Source organism: Triplophysa dalaica, chromosome 16 (genome assembly GCF_015846415.1).
Source record: "Triplophysa dalaica isolate WHDGS20190420 chromosome 16, ASM1584641v1, whole genome shotgun sequence".
NCBI lineage: Eukaryota > Metazoa > Chordata > Actinopteri > Cypriniformes > Nemacheilidae > Triplophysa > Triplophysa dalaica.
In genome coordinates this window covers 7,652,712-7,674,422 of record NC_079557.1, presented here as the reverse complement: position 1 = coordinate 7,674,422, position 21,711 = coordinate 7,652,712, and the positions used below count along the sequence as shown (strand labels likewise).

Sequence of the window (21,711 nt, the reverse complement as noted above, 5' to 3'; positions counted from 1 at the left end):
ATAGCTGTCCACTATAGAGACTTCTAATAATGAAAAGGTTCAAATTAGTGCAATGCAATAAAAATGTCTATAGAATTACAATGTGAGGTATTAGCATATTAAACCACAAGCTGTAAAATAATGAGAATTATAATTAATTGTCTCAACAATGTCACAAAACATGAATTAAAACTACAGCTTAAGCTGTCCAAATGCTTAATGTTTCTTTTGTTGACGGGGGTTAAATGTGACCCAATCTTGACATTCTGTTCTGTATTAAAGAACTGCTTGTTCGCAAAACGATGATTAATTGACACAACCCATTTTTTTTGCCAAGCCCAATATTTATATAATAGTTTCCCGTCAAGTACCAAACTTATCTAATACTTCACACACTAACGTCGTTAAAATAGTTTCCTCGTGGGAATTTTTTCATGTATTCTCATCCGCTTCCTGGTGACATTAGAGGGGCGGAGTCAGAAAAAGGACAGGTGAGTAATATATCGCTCATCTGTACGGAGCTCGTGGTTATTCGGAAACTAAACGCTGTACGTCAACATGGGAAACTGGATCATCAATCATGGATTGAGCGCTTTGATCGTGGTAAGTGAAAAACTGACTTTTCTTTTAGCCATCGAGTTTTATAAACGTATTGGCTAAATAAGTGCATAACAGGTTATCAATCTTCCTGAATTTGTAGGTGGCGTGGATGGGCATCAACATCTTCCTGTTTGTTTACTATTACACCTTTTATGATTTGGGACCACAATTTGAATACACTCGTGAACTTTTAGGGGTAAGTTTGTGAAAATTAAAAAAAGAAGATATGATAAAGATATCTTGTATTCTACTATTTTCTCATATAAGACATGCATTTTCTCAAGTTAAGAACTCGTGTGGATAATATATTTATATATAACAATATATGAATAATAATACAATATATCTTTTTTTTATGTTTCCAAAATGAGATAACTTAGTGTTTATGTTGTAAGCCAGCTTTCTTTTTTTAGTTATTATGGCTAAAATCAAAACAAAAAAACAAAAGTTTGATTGATATTAATTGGGATGCACAATAAAAAACATGTTTTTTTTTATTGAGTTATCTCACTTAGGGATTAAACTTCGTTTATTCTATCATAACCTTTTTTCCGTTTATTTGTTTCAAACGTTTTTTTATCGTAGCAATTTACTTATATTTATTATGACCGACACTTGTTGGTATAGGGTTAGTAGAATTCTTTGTATACCTATATTTATTAAAGTTTATTATTTGATGTATTGAAGAAATAAAATGTGAATCAGAAAAGAACTACAATAAATATGAATAAATCGAAGAGATAATAGAATAAAAAAAATATTCAATGTGAAAATACAATAAAGCTAAAGAAGCTACTGAAGTTATATATTCTCTATCAGGACGCATTGCCCTGGGCCAGAGCACCCGCTGCTGTGCTCAACTTCAACTGCATGCTTATTCTGCTGCCAGTATGCCGCAACCTGCTTTCTCTGCTCCGTGGCTCTTTCATGGTGAGTTACCTTCTAATGTATGACTGCTGACCTCTTGTCCCACAAACCTTTTAAATGCAAGAATATTGATGTTTAATGAATCTTCATGTTTTAGTGCTGTGAACGAACAATGAGGAAACAACTAGACAAAAATCTGACTTTCCACAAGCTGGTTGCTTATATGATTGCCCTCATGACAGGTAAATGAAACCTAATGCTGTCCTACTTTGATAAGGAAATCACTGTAGATATTACAAAGTAGGTTAAGTTACACTTACATGAAAGTTATGACACGTGTTAGCAGCCAGCCTTTTTTTCTGTACACGTTATCACATTTTATACAGTGGGTATAAAGGTATATAGACACTCACTTAAGTAATGTTGTTTGGTTTAATGATAAAACTAGATTTGGTGTAAAATTCGTAACCGGAAAAGTCTTAAAGGGATAGTTCACCCAAAATTAAAAATTGTGTCATCATTGTCTCATTCCAAATCTGTATAAATGTCTTTGTTTTGATGAATAAAGAGAAAGATATTTGGAAGAATGCTTGTAACCATAAAGTTCTTGAATCCCATTGACTATCACAGTGGGAAATTACTTTATACATTTATTTGTTATGATGAACACAAAAGAAGATATTTTGAAGAATGTAGGAAAGAAAACAGCTCTGGTGCACTTTCGACTACCATTGTAAATTTTCCTACTATGGTAGTCAATGGGGTCCAAGAGCTGTTGGGATACAAGCATTCTTCCAAATATCTTTTTTTATCTGTGTTCAACAAACAAAGAAATGTATACAGGTTTGGGACAACAAAAGAGTGAGTAATTCATGACAGAATTTTTATTTTTGGGTGAACTATCCCTTTAATGTAGCTAATGATTTGCTTTTCAAAAACCGAGATCACAGAATCAGCGAGAATTTGGTTTCATTAAAACTGATCGTGACCTCTTCAAACCCTTTTTCCCACAGCCGTTCATACTATTGCTCATTTGCTGAATGTTGAAAGGTACAGCAACAGTTTAGCGGGTCTATATGGACCTCTTGCTGGAAATCTGTCTATGCTTGGGGACTCCACCTACCTAAATACCACCTACCTAAATCCCATTCGGTCTCATTCTACTGTGAGTCCTTGAACAGCCTTAGTCAAGAGTTTGAGTTAAAATGTACATGAATATTTATCCAATTTCAAATGATTCGATCTGTCCTTTCTCTCTACTCCTCAGACTCCAACTCTATTCGTATTTACCACTATAGCAGGTCTCACAGGAGTCGTCATAACTCTCGCCCTCATTCTCATTATCACTTCATCTATGGAAGTCATCCGCCGAAGTTTCTTTGAAGTCTTTTGGTACACACACCACCTCTTCATTATTTTCTTCATCGGCTTAGTTTTTCACGGTGCAGGGTAAGATTCTTGTTTACCCGTTAAGTTTTAATATGTGTTTTTAGTGGATTACTAAGAATATATTATTTGCTGTCATGCAGTCGCATCGTGCGAAGTCAGCAAGTGACAGACCCGCCTCACAATACTTCCTTCTGCGAAGATCAACCAGAGAACTGGGGAAAATTCCTCAATGTCCAATTCCTCAGTTTGCAGGAGGGTTTCCTCAGGTAAGAGTTAAGAACTTGTTTACAAAAAAAGAAACGTAGATTTATTTTGAACTGCTTACAAATTTCACTAAATCCTGTTTTAGACGTGGATGTGGGTAATTGGACCAATGATAATCTACCTTTGTGAACGGATACTACGTTTCATTCGCTTCATGCAGCCTGTCAGTTATAGAAAGGTATATTTCCAAGGCCCTTTTGAGATTACCAAGAACTTGTTCAGCATAACAACTTATTTGTAACGACAAACTTTTTTTGCATTTTAGATTGTAATCCGCCCATCCAGAGTGTTAGAACTACAGCTGGTAAAGGACGGTTTCAAGATGGAGGTAGGCCAGTACGTCTTTCTGAATTGTCCAGCTATCTCCAGGCTAGAGTGGCATCCTTTCACCATGACATCAGCCCCTGAAGAAGATTTCTTTAGTGTGCACATCCGCTTAGCTGGAGACTGGACTGAGAAGCTCATCAAGATGGTTGAAAATTTACCAGAGGGTGCACAAGGACCTAGGTTAGTACCCTTTCCCGTGTATTTATACACATTTCCATCAGTATACAACAACTTAAGGAAATCCAGAATTCCTAAAATGCCACCGTAGTTCAATATGAGAACTAATATGCGGGCATTTACTGTTTTTTTAGCATTAGTGTGGATGGCCCATTAGGAACTGCTAGTGAAGACGTGTTTAAATACGAGGTCAGCATGCTTGTAGGTGCTGGTATTGGAGTCACGCCATTTGCATCTATTCTCAAATCCATCTGGTACAAATTTAAAGACTCCAACCCCAATCTGCGAACCAAGAGGGTAAGAATTTCTCAAATGTTGAAACTCAAATGTTACCCTCATTTATAAGTCGCTTTGGATAAAAGCGTCTGCTGAATGACTAAATGTAAATGTAGGTGCATAAACTTACTGTTCATCAGATATTCAAGTCAGCTTCGTGCACATAAAGTCTGAGATCTTTCTCTCTTAATGAATTGTGTTTAGATTTACTTCTACTGGTTGTGTAGAGAGACGCACGCCTTTGAGTGGTTCGCAGATCTTCTCCAGGTCCTTGAGAAAGAAATGGAAGAGAGGGGAATGAAAGACTTCCTTACCTATAAACTCTACCTAACCGGCTGGGATCAGAGCCACGTATGTGCAGTTTGACCGGTTGTGTTTGATATCAATTATATGAATTAAACAAGAACTGAGGATAATGGATTGCATTTGATCTGTGTGTTTACAGGCAGACCATGCGATGGTGCACTTTGATAAGGATACAGATATCATCACAGGTCTAAAACAGAAGACTCTTTACGGCCGACCGAACTGGGATAAGGAATTTGAAGAAGTTAGGAAAGATAACCCCTCGTAAGTTTTCCCAGCTAATGTTTTGCTAAATTCCCATTACATTGTGAAAAAATGACAATATACAAAGTTTTTAAAACATTTAGCAAAGACAACGTTGAAGAAATGCCAGAACACTTTTGAGAATCTTCCCTGTTGGGTTGTCACTTAACCATAAAAGTTACTTCTGCTTACACTAAAACTTTATCGTTTTCTTCAGGTCTGAGGTCGGAACATTCTTGTGTGGCCCACAAGCCTTAGCTAAGGTCTTGGAGAAGAAATGTGTCAAATATTCCGACGTGGACCCACGGAGGACCAAGTTTTACTTTAACAAAGAGAACTTTTGAAAGAAAGTTAATTCTAGGACTGCTTCAGATTGTGCACTCACAGGGTATCAATATAATACCATGATTTGAGACCAATTTCACCAGCTGACTTGGTTCAAATCTTCATATCTAAACAATAATGCTATTGTGTGACTGACTGAAAAAGGACGTTATATTCTATTGCCTGAACACACAATTTCCAAGGCAGAGTCAAAAGTCCAATCATTGTACTCTTTTATCTAGGTTGGCTTGGAGTTCCTGGTTAGGAATGAATCACCAAGGTTCACGGAATGAATCACCAAGGTTCACGGAAATTACAATTACACCTGAATGTATTGTCTATAAAATGTCTCCTTTGTGCAAATATGTCCAGTTCTATTAACGTGGGACAAAGTAAAGGAAGGAAAACATTTCTTCTGTATTAGTTGCGAAGTTGTGACAGTAGTTTTCATAGTAATCTATTGTGTACAGTTGTGCAATCCTTAAACTTCTTATCACATAAGAACAAAACATTTGTATTCTACATTTTTCTAAGTCATTTAGATTTTTTTTATGAAGTATATATCAGGGCAGGAAAGAAAACACCTGCAATGATAAAATGTCCAGTTGTTTATTTCAAAATCAATGTACATATTTATTGTTTGTTTTGCAATAAACTTGTTTTGTACCACTGCTATTCAGAACTGTTTTACTTCAAATATGAAAATACCACTATATAAACAAAACATGACAATGACAAAAAGTTACAGCTGTGGGAGTCTGATCCTGGTCTAGCTGGGTGATGGTTGCCCATTTGGTTGTGTTCATTCCTGGAATGACACAATGTAGTTGTACAGTCAGATTCCTCACATTCTCATAGACAATTAGGGATGCACTGAAATTAAAATTCTCGGCCGAAGGAGAATAAAAATTAAACACTTGGTCGAATACCGAACATGGCTCTTCGCTTTCTATTTGTTTAGCCAATTTTTTCACTATTGCATAAACTGAATGGTCAAAAAGTGCTTTTTATATGTTGTCTTGCTTTTCAATATAACACAATACAATTTAAAATAAAAATAGAGCCCTCTCCCTTCTTGAACAGCCTATATTAGGCTAATGACTGCTGAAAGAATGTACTGTACTCTACCCTACAACAAAAATCTTCATAAGAAGTGTTTTTCCACTTTATAAGCTAAAAATATGAATAAATGAAAACTGTTGGATTATTATAGGCTACACTGCAAAATGATTTAAATGATAAAAAGTCATGCAAGCAATTCTGGCTGACAACCATTTCAGTTCACATCTCCCCTTCAAACTCCGCCCACAAAAGCTTACTGTTACTGATCTCTGAGAAGGTGCACTCATGGCCTGGATGCACAGAACATATATGTTGACAAGTTGTTTAGTACAGGAAACGGTGTGCACGCACGCGACCACTGAATGATATCAAAAGAAGACGTGAATGGCGGGCTACTGTTAGACCACCCGCTCCAGTCTGAAGTACACAAGTTATCGACCAGTAAAGACGCTTTTCATTCTCTAAAGGAATTTGCACATACAGTCCGAAAATGTTTTTCCGTACTTGGCCCGATCCGAACTTTTTCATGACGGACGAAGATGTCGGAGGCAGTGTATAAACGTGATGGACACAACGTGAGGTCGTATTTACATTTTAAAGTGTGGGATTTTCTGACGCAAGTTTCGGACTCAATGCGCAATGGGCTGATCAAATCACACGTAATGTTCAGTTGCATTTTATTGGTCCATTTCACTTATTCTGCTTTGCTTTTTTTGCCATTTCGTTTACCGAACATTCGGTGCATCCCTAAAGAAAATCAACATATCAATCAATTACCTTGTCATTATCTTTAACAATACTGAAAACAACATTCCTTTTAATCACCAAAACCTATCATAACATCATAATAAACTTACTTTCTCAAGGTGCGCCTGCTGTCTTTTGAATCTGCTCCTTTAGTATGAGAATGCTCTGTCTTTGTTCTGGTGGCAGCATGGCAATCTGTTCTGGAGTCAGCTGCAGGACCTGCATAATCAAGGCAGCCTGGGAATGTAGACACACAACAGACAGATTAGCATGGAAAACGTGGAGAAATCCATACAACATGCAGCATGATAACATGTTCATGTGAGCATGCAGGGATGCATGTAGATCTGACCCATCATGATGTGTGTGGCTGTGACGTTGTGGCTAACCGCCCACCACCACCTACTATTCAATAGTATATAGGAAAAAAAAGACTACCTTCTCATGGTCTTGCGATGATACATCCGAAGTAGGGCCCTGTTACAAAGATCAAACAGGATTCAATTAATTAAATACTGCAAATTGAATTCAACGACACAAAAACCTGCAGCTTTTATCTTACTGGTCTTGCTGCGGGAGGTGCACTCTGTCCCATGCCGTGGGGGGGAGGACCTTGCATCCCAGCCGCCCCAGGAACCCTTTGACCTGATATCGGACCTCGAGCATCAACAGCCCGTGGATCACGACCTTAAGGAATAGATTTTTAAATCATAGCTTTAAAGAAAGATCTGTCTTTGGATTTTTGACTACAAGTTAACAAAAACGATATGTCTTCAAATACCTCTTGCCTCCATGGGTGGGCCACGCGGTTCCATCATAGGGCCTCTTTGCTCTCCCATTATTGGTCCTCCCCTCATGTCATGAGGGCCGCGCATGTCTGGGGGTGCCATATGCATAGGTGGCCCCTGGTGTTGCGGAGGGCCTCCAATATAACCACGCCTAAAGGTAAATCAACCACTCAATGCAAAGCAATCCAAGCTAGTTTATAAAAAGGCAAAACAATAAGGCATTTCACAAGGCATTACCCTGGTTCCACAACATCTCCAGTGACATTGACCAATGATCCGCCACGTGGGTCGTTCGGGCCATCGCCGAGAAGACCTCTGGGTGGGATCCCTTGAGGGCCGGGCGGGGCCCCTCGCATAGGTGCACGTGGGTCTACAATTGGCACTGTGCACAGAAAAACAGCATAAGAGTTTATAAAAACTAAAACAAACATCCAAGTGTATTACACAAACATTGCGAATTTGGGCTTGGCAAGGCTATTGTGAATACCTATTTTCAGGTATGTCACAACAATGCAATTCCATGACCGTCAAGGAAATGAGAACATTGGAAATATCAGTTTCACAAACAAAGAATATTGTTTCGTCTGACACTGATAACTGGAAGAGGATTTCAACATCTCATTAATACTTTGATCTATTCTGCTGAACTGACACATCCGAACAGGTGACAAAACTTCATTGTTTGAGATTTGGATGCATTACAAGAAATGTATAAAACAGAAACTAAAGTGCTTAAGGAATGCAGACAGTGTTTGTTCACCAGGCAAGTTACTAGACACACAAACTTGCTAAATCTAGTCCTTCATTCATGATTTCCTAACTTTGCTTTTAACAAGGTTTCAAATAATTCGTCTGAACTGACGGTTTAAGGCTTTTTTCTCCCCCAAATGTTTGTAGCATTTCACAATCTCTCAAGTGTGAGTTCCACATTATTCATTGCAAACACCAAAAAAAAACTGATGGCAAAATGATCAGCATTGTTGTGTGATCTGCAGTGTAGTGTTAAACGGCCGATAGTGTTGACAGTTCTGCTCTGAGCAGACCAGAGTACAGCCAAGATACCTGGAGACCGCTCGATAGCAGCCTGCCCAGCTGCTCCTATAGGAGAGTCCTGAAGGTTTCCTAGGTCAGCATTGAGTGAAAGAAAGAGAGAGAACTGAGTGCACAGCAGCACTTACTGATGTTGCCCAGGGACAGACTCGTGTACTGATGGTAATGGGTTCAAATGTTTCATCATTTACTCACCCTTATGTCATTCCAAACCTGTATGACTTCTGAATGGTGAAAAACGGTGGTGGCCAAACAATAGACATATATCAACATATCTTCTTTTTCGTTCCACAGCCTCATTCATTCACAGGTTTGGAATGACATGACGGTTAATAAATGAAGACACAATTTTTATTTTCATCAGAACTATTCCTTTAAGAAAATGTTTCTTTAATTGTGTCAATAATGATATCTAAAGAACAAGATGGGTATTTTAATGCTAATATTTAAAGGTGAAGTGTCATTGAAAACTTGGTCTCAACCCTGACTAACATGCAGACAAAAATAAAAATAGATTTTTTTAAAAAAAAACAGCAAAATGTTTGTCTGAGAATCATGACCTTTTAAAACCACAGCAACGTACGCTCAACTGTGGCAATAACGTTGTGTTATAAGTCCTACCGGTGAGAATGTTCAAGAAACCAGTTTAGCTTGTAAGTTACCTTATCGCTCAATTCAATGAGCTGCTATAAGCAAGTAATCCGCCAAATTGGAACAGTCAAGAGCAAGCTGGCTATGTGTCTGCAACTATAGTTATGATTGCATATGGGTATATGAATATTAAGTCATACGTAAAAAAAAAACCACCTGTGAAAGGTTATCCCATCTCTGTTGTTTCTAAATCCAGAAACTGTTTTACGTTGTGGAATGTTGGAAAACTCATTGATTTATATTGTAGTTGATGACCAACTGAGGAACTGAAAGGTTGACTGTTCTAAGATGGCGGACACGTTCACAAATCTGGAGTGGAGTGGTTGAATTTGACATTTGCATACACATCTATCACATATAATACTATATAGCAGCAAATTGTGAAAACACATTTTTCACCTTTAAATGTTAGCACAACTGGCTGAAATAAGACATTTTACACAGGATTCACTCAAAATGTACTAAACCTTTAAAAACAGATGAGGAGAAAGTTTATGGAATTGAAAAGAGAAGGAATGACAATACAGTTATTGCCTAATGTGGATTATCTAATAATAGCGGATTAATCAGCCTAGTTGTTATTTTAGTTGAAGATGTGAGTGAAAATGAAACAACAAATCATCTAAAGCCCAACATCAGTTTGCCAATAGCACTCCTCTGTGGACAGGTTTGGAAATGCAGTTGATAAATAGGAATCATGCAGTTTCAGTGCCATTAGGAAAATGTACTATGGAATGCAAAAAAACACCCACAACTATCACATTTAACCAAACACTATTACTAAATAAAATAATCCTGCTATCTGCCTAAAGTGAGTACCTGGTCCCCTATCCATGGGCAGAGGACCTCCTGGTTGGATTCCTATCTGAGCCTGCATCCCGCCTGTAAGGGAGGGGACCAGAGGAAAAGAGCTATGGACACAGAAACACCTTCACAGAAGCAGTGTAGAGACAGCTAAGCTTACCAGCTGGTCCCATTGGTCCCTGTCCTGGCATTGGTCCGGGTCCTCCACCTCCCATCTGTGGAGGCTGCATCATTTGAGGAGCTCCGTTCACATGCATGCCTGGCTGTGAATCACAGAGATGATTCATTAGCACAGTGAACTGTCCATGAACCTTTAATACCTACAACAAGCTTCTGTTTACAGAAATGTCTACCAAGTAGTTTAAAAGAGCCTTTACAACAAACTCAATTAAAAAAATTATAAGATACAGACTAGAGAGTTCAGATGCAATACACTGCAAGATAATAACATAACCACCCATTAAATAAGCTGATACTGTATACAGATATAAGGCAAAAATCTGGGTGTATCAATGAGGTTTTGATTTTGAGTGAGTAAATGATGACAGCTTTTTTAATTTGGGGGTGAATATCAAAATCAAAACCTACAAAATCAAAAGCTACAGGAAAGCCCTTTATACTGTATGTCAGTTTCATAAAACTGTACGTAACCCCACATTAATATTTCACTTTAAAAAATATTCTGAAATGAATGACAATGACTTTGAATAGTCAAGAGTCAGTGAGGAAGAAGAACAAGCGTGCTTGTGGACTTTAAAGGGTGAAACTGGTAGTGCTTACCATCTGTTGGGGTTGAGAGACGGGGGCAGTGGGCTGAGGCAGGGGCTGGTTAGTAACAGGCACTGCCCCAGGCTGAGAATTTGGGTTTACGGGCTGAACCACAGCCGGACGGTGAAGCATTTTCTGAGATAAGAAGATCATTTATCACTTGATTACCTTACATAACCTCAAATACAGTTTAAATGTGTGTGCAGGTTCATTAATCCTCATTCTGTTCCATACATATACTTGTCACAAGTAACTCACCCTCTTTTCATTACAAGCCTGTATGACTTTCTTGTTTCCGCAGAACACAAAAGAAGATATTTGAAGAAAGTTGGTAAGAGAACAGCACCGACACCAATTTATTTCTGTTGTATGAACACAAAACTAATGCAAGTGAATGGTTGCTGGTTCGTAACATTCTTCAAACTATCTTACTTTGTATTCTGCAGAAGAAGAAAAATATCATACAGGTTTGAAATGAAAAGAGGGTGAAAACAGAATTTTCATTTTTGGGAGAACTCTAACTTTAATCTCCATTCTTCACTTAGCTTTCCATCAGCTGCATTTAATAATCTTACCAGAGCAATTTCAGGGTCCACAATCCTCATGACGACCTGTGCCTGCAGCAGGGCATAAGCTAGCTGAGGATTCTGCAACAGCATGTTCCTAGCTTCCTGTGGACTGTTCTGCACACAAAGCTGTACGAGAAACAAGAGTAATGATATTGCTTTTAGTTTACAATTTCAAATCCAGCATCTCTGAACAATACATTTTTTATCGATTGAAAAAAACGATTCACCTTCATCTGTTTCATTAGCTCAAACATCTGTTCAGGGGGCAGGCTGGCCACCGCTCTACTGATTGACTCCGGGGCTTCTTCTGGTATGCAGCCATCTCCATAAGGGGACTCAATAATTGGAGCACCAGTTCCCAAACCTGTGAAAAGGAGCATGCGTCACTCAACATCCCTGAAGTCATTACCATAACTCAAGATGTAGAGAGATCAAACAAAAGCGCAGCATCCTCTGGGAGGGATGGTGTACTTCTAAAGTGAAACTTACTTTTCAGCTCCTCTTTATTCTTCTCACTGGCAGCGTTGTCAACACGGAGAGCCCTTCCACTGAATTCTCTGCCGTTTAGGTTACGCATGGCACTGAGCGCAGTCTCTTGATCCTGGTACTCACAGAAGCCATAACCCTTCGGCTTACCTGTTTCTCTGTCATACACCAACCTGCATAAAGGGATTTTTCTAGATCAGCTCTAGGTTTTCAAATAAGGGTTGAGGGTGAGTAGAGTCTGATACAAACTGTGATAAGTCATCTGTGATGAATCTCAGGGTTAAAAACAGATGCAAAATTGTCAATAATCAAAAAGTAATTGACAAAGTTATGTCAGCATCAGAAATGGCGTGACTGCTGTCTAACACATGTAGTTGCATGAATGTAGTTACATGCACAGATGTGTGTGATTCAAAGGTGAGGTTAAGGGGTACTATAGAAAATATCATTAGCAGTTAGCACATTATGCAAAACGATGAAGGTCAACATATACAGTAAACACAGATTGATGACATAAACACCCAGTCAAATCCAAATGTCTGAGAAGACAATGTTCAGTTTGGCACGATGCTCCAGATTACCACTTTATAGAGTCTCACAAGCTACATTCCCCAGCCTGACAAGCGGTTCTGTGAACGGTGCCGTAATGGCACTGGACCGGATGGCTGTTTGCCGTAGCTGGATTATTTTACCCTATTGCAAGTCTCGTCTATGGTGTATTATGTGTATCTGTTTTTCTCACCACTTTCCTCATGTTATGCTGTATTTTTCTTCTTAAATCCATTTCGTTACACTGCACTTGTATATGTGCAATGACAATAAATTGAATCCAATCCAAAAAACAACCGTAGTCAAAGTGTGCATCAGGCCTAAATGATGACAGAAATTATTTTTCAACTTTCTAACTAAAGTATATGTGAAACTTTACCCACTACAGTCACAGTAACGTTAGCCCAAAAAGCCCCAGCTAGAGATGTGCACATCGATGCTGCAGTATCGATATATCGATACTCAAAAGATGCTATTTAGGTATTGATATTTTCAGAAAAGTATCGATTATCTGGTTAATTACATTAATAGTTTCAGCGTAACTAAATGTTGTTAGCTCTGTGCATGCCGATCAGTGACACTATGATATGAAAGTACTAGCTCTCGCGACAGTTTGACGTCACACACGGATCGGTCTCCGGCTGCGCAGCGCGGTCACATAGACGTGCTATTTAGCTACGTAACTTACACATACACAACACGCATGCATTGCACACTTCCGCATTAAACAGGGGAGAGAATTGCAAGATGGCTTAGAGGAAGCGTAAAAGTTAAGTTAATGTATGCACAGTTTATATTGTTTGTAATTTTATTAACTGTATTAAGAGTTTTCTTAGCTAATCAATATTTATTCCTTCAAAATACAGTATACTACAGTACAAACAAAATGTTAAAGCTTAAGAAAAATGGCCTGTTTAAAAATAAGACGCAGTGAAAATATGCAATTTTTTGCTGGTGGTATTTTTGTTTATTTTATTAAGATTTATGTTATTTAATCAATATTTTTGTAAGAAGGTTGTTAAAACCTTGTATTTATTTTTTTAAATGACTTTTTTAGTAAATGTGTTATTAATAGCCAGTACAAGCATGTGATTTCTCTTTAATTGTAATTATATTTTTATTTTAAATATATATACATACAAAATAATCTCCATCATCAGTATCGATATCGGTATCGATACAATTTCAAGAAAAAGTATCGGTATCGTATCGCATCGCATCGCATCAAAAAAAGGTGGTATCGCCCATCCCTAGCACCAGCATGTTTCTGCCCATACAAACCTAAAACTGACGACAAGTCCGACCTCCGAGAAGATGTCCTTCAACTGCTCCTCCGTTGCCTCATATGGGATGTTTCCCACTGTTAACAAAACAAAGATATAAGAAACAAAACAAATTATTCTCAAACTTCAATACTAATCCGTCCACATGCTTAATAAAGGAGGCATCAAAGTTTCTCTTAGTTTATAACTCATGTGTTCATATGGCATTAAACCAGCCGATTATTGTGAAATGGTACAAACCACCGTGCGACTATTTGGCTGCCTAGAACCAAATTATGACGTTAGAACAACATTACTGCAGGTGAGTTGTGTTTAGCTTAGCCACTAATGCAGCACAGGATAACACACACAAACTAAACGAGTCATCTCGTTCATACCGAAGACTGAACGCAAAGATCGATCCACTGCTGGATCCCGTGCAGCTGCAGCGGCAGCGGCGGCGGCTGCTAAACTCGCCATAACTTTAATAATCCAGTCGCAATGAACACGACAAAAGATTCAACACAGACCGCTGTGAATCCGGACACCGTAGGGAGAAATAAAAGTCGGCGGAACATTGGTCCTTCAAAATAAAAGTATCCCAAAGATGACAAAATACGAGTCCCAACACGTGTGAAATAGTTTCTCTAAAATTTGTAGATATTTACTGACCCTCAACTCGTTTGACTTTCTGTCTTCTCTAGAACACAAGAGTGAGTTAGAAGTTTAAATGAATGCACAGTATTCAGTGCTCTGCACAATGGTGGTTCATACCAATCGACCTGGAGCACAATGTATTTTAACACATTGTTATGTAACAATAAGAAATAATAATCTTTTTTCAGTAAATAACAACTTATATATTTTTGTTTACAACTCTAAAAATAAGAAAATATATTTAAAAAAAAATCTTAGAAGCTTAGCATTTCCTGCTATTTTAATTTATGTGTATAAATTATGTAACATCCTTTTACAGGGTTTTGGTCTGTAGAGATTTTAGCATTTAAAAAGGCAAATTATTTCAACATAACGGAAACATTTAGGAAATAATACAACCCCTCACTCGTCAACTAGGGAACTTTTAACGAGCTAATTTTCAGTATTGCAGACCTGATTAAAGTTAAGGAAAGATTAGTTTGGTAATTGCTGATGACAACTAAATAGGTAACATTAACATATGACTTTGATAGTGATTTCAGGATATGTGAATTTCTAATTATTTAATTGAACAGGTAATATGATTTGGAATACATGCAGTGTATAACCTAGCTTTACAAGAACAATTATTCACTGGATGTTGTAAGACAAATGCATTACCGTAGTAATTTAAGGCTGCGAAACAGTCTTGATAATTTATACTCTACATTAATTTAATCTGTGCATGAAAAGTTCACATCTCAATGAATATCATATCAAACAATCATTCAGCATGTTCTGCATCCAGTCCTAAACAAATAAACTGTTTAACGACTTTGTCTTTATGTAAAAATTTTATGTAATCATGTTTATATCAAGTGTTCTTGTTTTTCTTTGACACTTAAATTATTTAAATCTGACTTTATTCTTTTGTAGGAATCTATCAGCCTCTGATTGTCATGTGTTTTAATGTGGTTGTGTGGGTTGGCATATTTGTTCTGTTAAAAGGAAGAGGATGGTAATGTTGTTTTTGTTGTGCTGTTTATTGTTTACACATATTTCAGATCAATAAATATTTGTTCATTCAGAACCTTGGACAGCTCGTACTGTAATATAAAATTAAGATATTACAATTCTATTAAAAGGCAACATTTAACTGCCTACCATAAAACCAATTTAACGAAATCAGTCTCATTTTCTTCAATTTCTTTACATTATGTACAAAACACGAACAATATCGGAATTGGCTGTTGTACGCCTTCTTTTCTCATCACTATGGTGAATAGAAATGTTATGTAATATATGACATAATCATAATATACTAAAAAGCGAACAAATTTAGGTTAACCTTCTTGTATGTTGCCACACACATTCATCTGGATATTGCTCAATTAAAGTAGAAATTTATTTTAGACATTATAGCCAGCTTCAAATATAATTTCCCAAAAATAAATGTGCTTTCTGCCCCTACTCAGAATTTCATATGATCCATATGATGACAATTTCTTAAGTTCAGCCCTTTCAGCATCTGTTTAATGGTCATGTTTACTCAATAGCAATATTGTGCAAGAGATGCATGGTTGCACATATGAGCAAGCATGAACATGTGCATTCAAAAATAAAAAAGCTGTTAATACAAAAAAAAAACATTGAAAACAGAAACAGTGTTATTTACTTTGCTGAAAAAGAAGCTTGGCTGAAGATAGATAAACACATATAACGGAATAAATATGTTATAACTATACAGTCTACTGTCACTGATTGCTGTTTGAGCTGTAATTAACCAGAAATATCTGTTGCATGTGCACAAATTAAAGTTGACAGTAGGGGTCGCACAAACGTTAATTTTGACCTCGTCATTTTTGCCTCCGCCAGTATGTCTCCTGTTCACCGTCATTAACCTTAACGGTCATTTATTTACGATTTGGTCAACAGCGTGGCAATCTGCCTCATTATTCCAACAAATGCCACAAATATGGCACATGTGTTTATTTAGAGTCTCTTCACGTATTTGCTTACACACCATTTGCACACTGTATTAAGGTCGATCGATCTAGGCTATAACTGCTTATACCGACAGCCTATATCGGCAAATACCGCGAGCGCTTGTCATTCATTTGTACTGTTTGGTGATACATCGTCATTTATTTGTACTGTTCGGTTATAAATCTGTTCGTGAAGGCGTAAGACAAACCAGACAGGAAACGTTATGACCGCAGTTAGTTGCCACGATGTTGTAACGACGCCAAATGCTACATATCGCGGCTGCAGGAAAACACTTGGTTCCACTGGGGCTCGAACCCAGGACCTTCTGCGTGTAAAGCAGACGTGATAACCACTACACTATGGAACCAGATGCTGAATGACCTGCCCTGAATAGAGAACAGCAGGCAGATTCATTGTTCACTGCTTTTGCTTCAAACGACTCTCAAAATGTAAGGTATTATTATTGTCTATGTATTGTCTCTGTACATTTGACGATCATTCGTGAAGCCAGTACAACTTAAAACGGTTGCTAACGTCACACTTTTAACGTTACTTAATTAAAACAATGGTTAATAAAGAGAGGTAATGTAACATAATTAGGCAAATATTGGACCAAAACGAGACTTCTAAAGGGATAGTTCACCCAAAAATAAACATTCTGTCATGATTTATTCACCGTCATGTCATTCAAACCATGCCTTCATGGTTTTGTTGTTTGGTTCAATTTAACATTACAGTGCGTTCTAATGCGTTGTTGTCTTTTGTCGGGTCGTATCGCGCCGCGTCCGGTGTAGTGTAACATTCAAAATATCATCTGTTGTGTTCTGTCGAAGAAAGACAGTCATACAGGGTTTGAAGGTGAGCGATGAAGGATTTTTTTATTGATCTCTTTATGGTTTTTAACATCTTGTCCTATCACAAGAGAAAATAGGCATGTCTGACCACCTTATGTCACCACAGTAAGAATTTGATGTAAAAAAAGGCCATTAGCTTTTCATTGCTTTCATTTTAAGCCTTTGACTGTTATTGCCATTGTTGCATTATTAGTCTTCGGTACCTTGTGGTTATTTTCTGTTGGCTGTCCGCAAAATGTTCTAGCTACTTTGTGTGAAACAAATGGATCAATTCAACCAATGCATGATTAAGCCAGACTCTATAGCAGTTATATAACATAATCTATCTATCTATCTATCTATCTGATGGGATGGATCCATGATTGGAAATATCACTGTGCTTTTCAGGAATAATAATGTGGGCTTAATATGCAAACAACTCAATACATTCTTTTCATTGCTACAGGCAAATTGGGTGCATAAAGCATGGAAAATCTTTTAATTAAAATCCCATCACAGTTCCTTATTTTACTATCAGCATAGACTTATGTTGTTCTGTCTCCTCCATATCTAATAAAAACCTGATGAGGCCTCTTATTGTCCCTTATATGTTGTATGTAGGCTACAGTATTGTGCTATCGGAGACATATAAAACAGAGGAGCTTGGTATAGACCAGAGTTTAAAAACTGCCTTTGTCATTCATTGGATCATGGCAATTTATTTCATTGTTTGTTACAGTGTTTGAAGCCTTTTAAGGAGTTCACTTAAAAATTAGCCACCATTGACTTTCCGTAGAATAAAAAATACTATGGAAAGTGAATGGGGGCAACTTTTGAAGTCAACTATTCCTTTAATGCCTCTCTCTTTTTTTAAAGATAAGCAATTACGCTGTTACCACAGAGCCATGTAATGTTTAAAGCTCTCTCTTCTTTGTTTCCTTCTGTATAATGCAATCTCAATGCACTAGAAAAAGACCATTAGTCACTATGCTAATATTTTTTCATGTAACTGATTAAGCCATCGTTAGAGTTACTAATAACTCTGTTGATTTATTTGGTACGCATACATATATTAAGAAAAATATATATTATGTGTACATTAAGAAACATTTTCAATACAGTTGAATTAACCTGCAGTGCAGTTTGTCAGGCTACATGTGTACCGCAAGGACAAGAACACATGCAAACAAACAAGTTAGCAACAATAATAACTTTTTGACAGGAATATTATATTTATGAAGGGTTGCACATGAAAGCAAACAAATGTAAAAACACCGTTCGTATTAATCAACATCATAAGTTAAACTAATAGAAAAAATTAAACTCATGGAAAATATTGCCTTTCCTTGGTAAGCCTGTTCACCTGTCTGTGAGTGGTGACCAGATAGGACTTTGAAGGGAGAAGAGTGTAGTGCACGTGGTATCGGAGCCTTGTCACCTGTGCGAGACAGCCGGCTTTAGGACCCAGGGTGCGCGATTTTCCTCTCCAGCTGCTGCGGCGATGAGGGAAGATCGCGGGGAGAAACCCAAAATTCACAGTGTTAAATCCTTCACTTCATCATATTCTTGGACGGTAACAAAGAACACAGGCACAGCCACCTTCCCCTGCCTCTCGTAGAATACGTCAAGTCCAAAGGCACAGGAAAGCAGTTTGGGGGCGTTAAGGTAAGGCGGCGCGATTCCATGCGATTAATAACAAAGGCGCTATACTGGCGAGCGAGGGGGCATTAAAGGGGGCATTGCACAACGCAATGGAGGGCGACAGTCAACTCTCTAAACTTTGCACTTGTACATCAGTGTATTAAAGTCCTAATAACATAGCACGAGGATATGTGCGCTGTCTAAAACGGTTTATTGCCTAAATGTAGTTTCACAAACATTTTAAAATATGTGCACAATGTTGTTCGTAACTGACCCCCACGCGATTACAAGAGCAATGTCATTATATGCTGTAAGGCCTGCGAATTAAAGTGATGGGCTGTTGCTCCTATGCACGCATTTATATACGCATTAACCGCGTAATGCACTATTCAATAAGTTTGGATATGTGCATCCCCTCAACCTGCCCACTTCATGTGCTCTCGTACTCTTGCGACACGACCTCACTCATGCAGAGACGCATTATACCTCAGTCTGCACTGTTGACGAAGTTTCACGGCCTCTCTGTTGTCATTTCCCTTGCCAGTTCTTTTTTATTGTGCTTTGAAACTAAGTTGCCTAAGCAGTGACGTTCCTTCCCGTGTGTTTGCGGTCTGATCGCGGGCCTGTTTCAAAGAAGCTAATGGCGTTTGTAATTTGGGATCGTAATAAGTCAAACTTTTCATTTTCCTCCGAGCTAACTGAAACTCTCAGTGGACCTTTCCGTGCATTTCCATATTCCGCTTTGTTTTCTCTTGGCCCGCTAATAACAAACGATATCGAATCCAAAGAGCGCTCTTCCATCAGTTTGCATAGCCGATTCTTTCGGCGGTAACGGGAAGGGTCCGCTCGCTGACATCTCTCATTTATCTAGATAAATTTAGGTAAGGTTAAAAACGTCTCGTTTTTACGAGCTTGCGAACCTTAGTGCTCTAGCTTAGTGGTGAAATGATGGGTTAGTCCTGGTTTCGTTGACATTGCATTTGTGACCATGTAAACACTACAGTTGCTTTAATCATACGTTACCTTTACAATTCATGCCCTCTAATTTTTGCGTCATAACCTGTCTCTTTCCAGTCTTTTAAAGCTGTAAGAAGCCGTGGTGTCATCTCAATCTACAGCGTCTGTTTGCATTGGAGCAGTTACGACAAAAATAGGTCATCAGCTCAGAAAATGTTCAAATTCATCATCTGTTTACAAAGGATGTTTTTTTCACGAGGGTCAATGCGGAAAAACAGTTTGATTAACTGTCCGACCTAAATACTCGTTATATTTAATTACTAATAGTATGTAAACGTCATTGAGCAAAACTACAGATTGATTAATAATGCCGGTGTCTGTCGATTTCTAACCTGATGCCAAACATATTCAAATGCCAGCTCGTCTGTAGGTCAACTTTGCAAGTCAGTGTATGATATAATCTGACGCTGATGATGATACTGAGAAGACTCGATTTTTTAGATGTGAATGATGGAGGGGGAAATGACACTGATTTGTCAGCGATTAGGTCGTGAGATATTCATGTGATAGATTCAAGGTGCTGATGTAATGCAACTCGTGTATGGAACTTAAAACTGTGGCAAGCAGAAATATGAGGGTTTGAAGAGGAAGATAGTGTTAGTTATTCTTTGATGGTCACAGAAAAGGCTACACAAATATTATTTGGATCACAAAAATGCACATTCTAAGTGAAGTTGATCCCCTAGGCCTACATGTGGTGCTTAAAAATGATTGATCCTGTTTTAAAGTTTTGGAAAGTCTGGTGTTTTGACTGGTGACGGAAAGGGCCAATTTTCTTTTCAAAACGTAATATATTATCACTTGCTTAGTGTTGTGTATGTGTTGGCAATTATTTTGAAGCAAAATCCAATGTGATACTGTACTCCCATAAACATGGAGGCAACAGACCTAAATTCATGTTTTCATATAAGGTTGAATGGAGCAACAAAAAAAAGAAAGACCATTAGGATGTAATAAAGAGTGCTGAGTAGCTAACGATAGTGTCTGAGACTGAAAAAGTAAGGGTTGATTATTAGATATGAGATTAAAGAAGCCTGGCTACTGGACAGCTGATGGTTCTGATTTCGCTTTTATCGTGTCTTTTATGATACAAGGGGAATAGAGGATAGAGATGTAGGTGCCTCACTGTTGATAAAAGGACTTATTAGTTAAACATGCGTAACAAGAGAAAAATCTTGAATTGTTTGAAAAGATCTAAACATAAAAGATTCTAGCAGTAGCTATTTAATACTAGGGGATACCAAAATGATCAGAATTAATTGTGATATTTATAAAACAAACAAAGGATATTTAAATAAAGAAATAATGACGATTATAAATCTTGTTTGATGGTCAAAAAAGATGTCCTATTTAAGCAAGACTCGACCTGTTACACGTGAATTTATTAAAAGCATATAACTCTGTATACAGCGAAATTGGGATTTTTTTTATTTGGCGTATGCCATGCCAATTGATCCTGTTACTACAATAATGTTACATCGCAATATTTTGAGTGGGATTTATACTGCTTAAAACATTTATTTTGTAAACATTTTATATTGTTTTATTGTTTTAAATACTGCTGCACAAAAAAGTTACTATGTGCTTTTGTGGGCAGCAATTTGACCTATAACAGAGGCGAATAAACAGGTACTCGATGCACTTTAGGCGTCTTACGTAAATATACAATAATATTTGCCTAAATGGAGTGTTGTACATAACAACATAGTTTTGTGTCAGAAAAGATATATGAAACAGAATAAGATAATGAAAGGCAAGCGCTTAAACTACACTATTTCACTAAGCCTGCCCCTGAAGCTACTGCCCCTTCAGGTGACGCTGCAGCCGGTGTTACAGAAAATGAGCCTGACAAGGCTCCTGCTACGCTGTACATGGAGTCACTTAGCTAGTGTTTCGGGGTCGCAATCGTGTTTCTCTGTTCGCCGGTGTATACTTTCTAACCATAACTCACCCCCACAAACCACTGCCTATTCTTTAATAAAATGTGCATATTTATCATTAACATAACTGTAAGGGGATTGTTGGCATATTAAATTGTATCTAACTAGCCAACCTCACAAAGGTTACTTTGTGTGGTGAACCAATAAATAAGGGAGAAAGGGAGAGAAAA

At 37.7% G+C, this 21,711-nt stretch overlaps 2 protein-coding genes and 1 non-coding gene across 6 annotated transcripts; 1 reads left to right on the top strand and 2 right to left on the bottom strand.

Moving 5' to 3' along the window:
- The first annotated feature begins 386 nt into the window (after positions 1-386).
- nox1 (NADPH oxidase 1) lies at positions 387-5,421 on the top strand. The gene is given in 14 exon segments (XM_056769870.1): positions 387-582; positions 680-775; positions 1,399-1,509; positions 1,604-1,688; positions 2,460-2,611; positions 2,714-2,895; positions 2,976-3,055; positions 3,058-3,101; positions 3,185-3,277; positions 3,365-3,606; positions 3,738-3,900; positions 4,084-4,230; positions 4,325-4,449; positions 4,646-5,421. Coding segments are annotated over 14 exon segments (1,692 nt in total). The 5' UTR covers positions 387-537; the 3' UTR covers positions 4,773-5,421.
- Positions 5,348-14,046, bottom strand: cstf2 (cleavage stimulation factor, 3' pre-RNA, subunit 2). Of its 4 annotated transcripts, none has more exons than XM_056769872.1 (15): positions 13,887-14,046; positions 13,508-13,586; positions 11,681-11,850; positions 11,419-11,555; positions 11,198-11,317; positions 10,635-10,757; positions 10,015-10,117; positions 9,870-9,932; positions 8,412-8,471; positions 7,587-7,731; positions 7,343-7,500; positions 7,124-7,248; positions 7,000-7,038; positions 6,672-6,798; positions 5,348-5,560 (listed from the first exon to the last, which is right to left on the bottom strand). In XM_056769872.1, exons 1-14 carry the CDS (start codon positions 13,966-13,968, stop codon positions 6,676-6,678), a joined length of 1,527 nt encoding a protein of 508 aa, XP_056625850.1. In that variant the 5' UTR covers positions 13,969-14,046; the 3' UTR covers positions 5,348-5,560; positions 6,672-6,675. The 4 variants fall into 4 exon arrangements, with proteins under 4 accessions (XP_056625850.1, XP_056625852.1, XP_056625853.1 ...); XM_056769873.1 differs by lacking the exon at positions 5,348-5,560 and adding an exon at positions 5,576-6,561; XM_056769874.1 differs by lacking the exon at positions 8,412-8,471.
- Positions 14,047-16,404: 2,358 nt separating this feature from the next.
- trnav-uac (transfer RNA valine (anticodon UAC)) lies at positions 16,405-16,477 on the bottom strand. Its single transcript has one exon. It is a non-coding gene; the product is annotated as a tRNA-Val (tRNA).
- Positions 16,478-21,711: the final 5,234 nt, after the last annotated feature.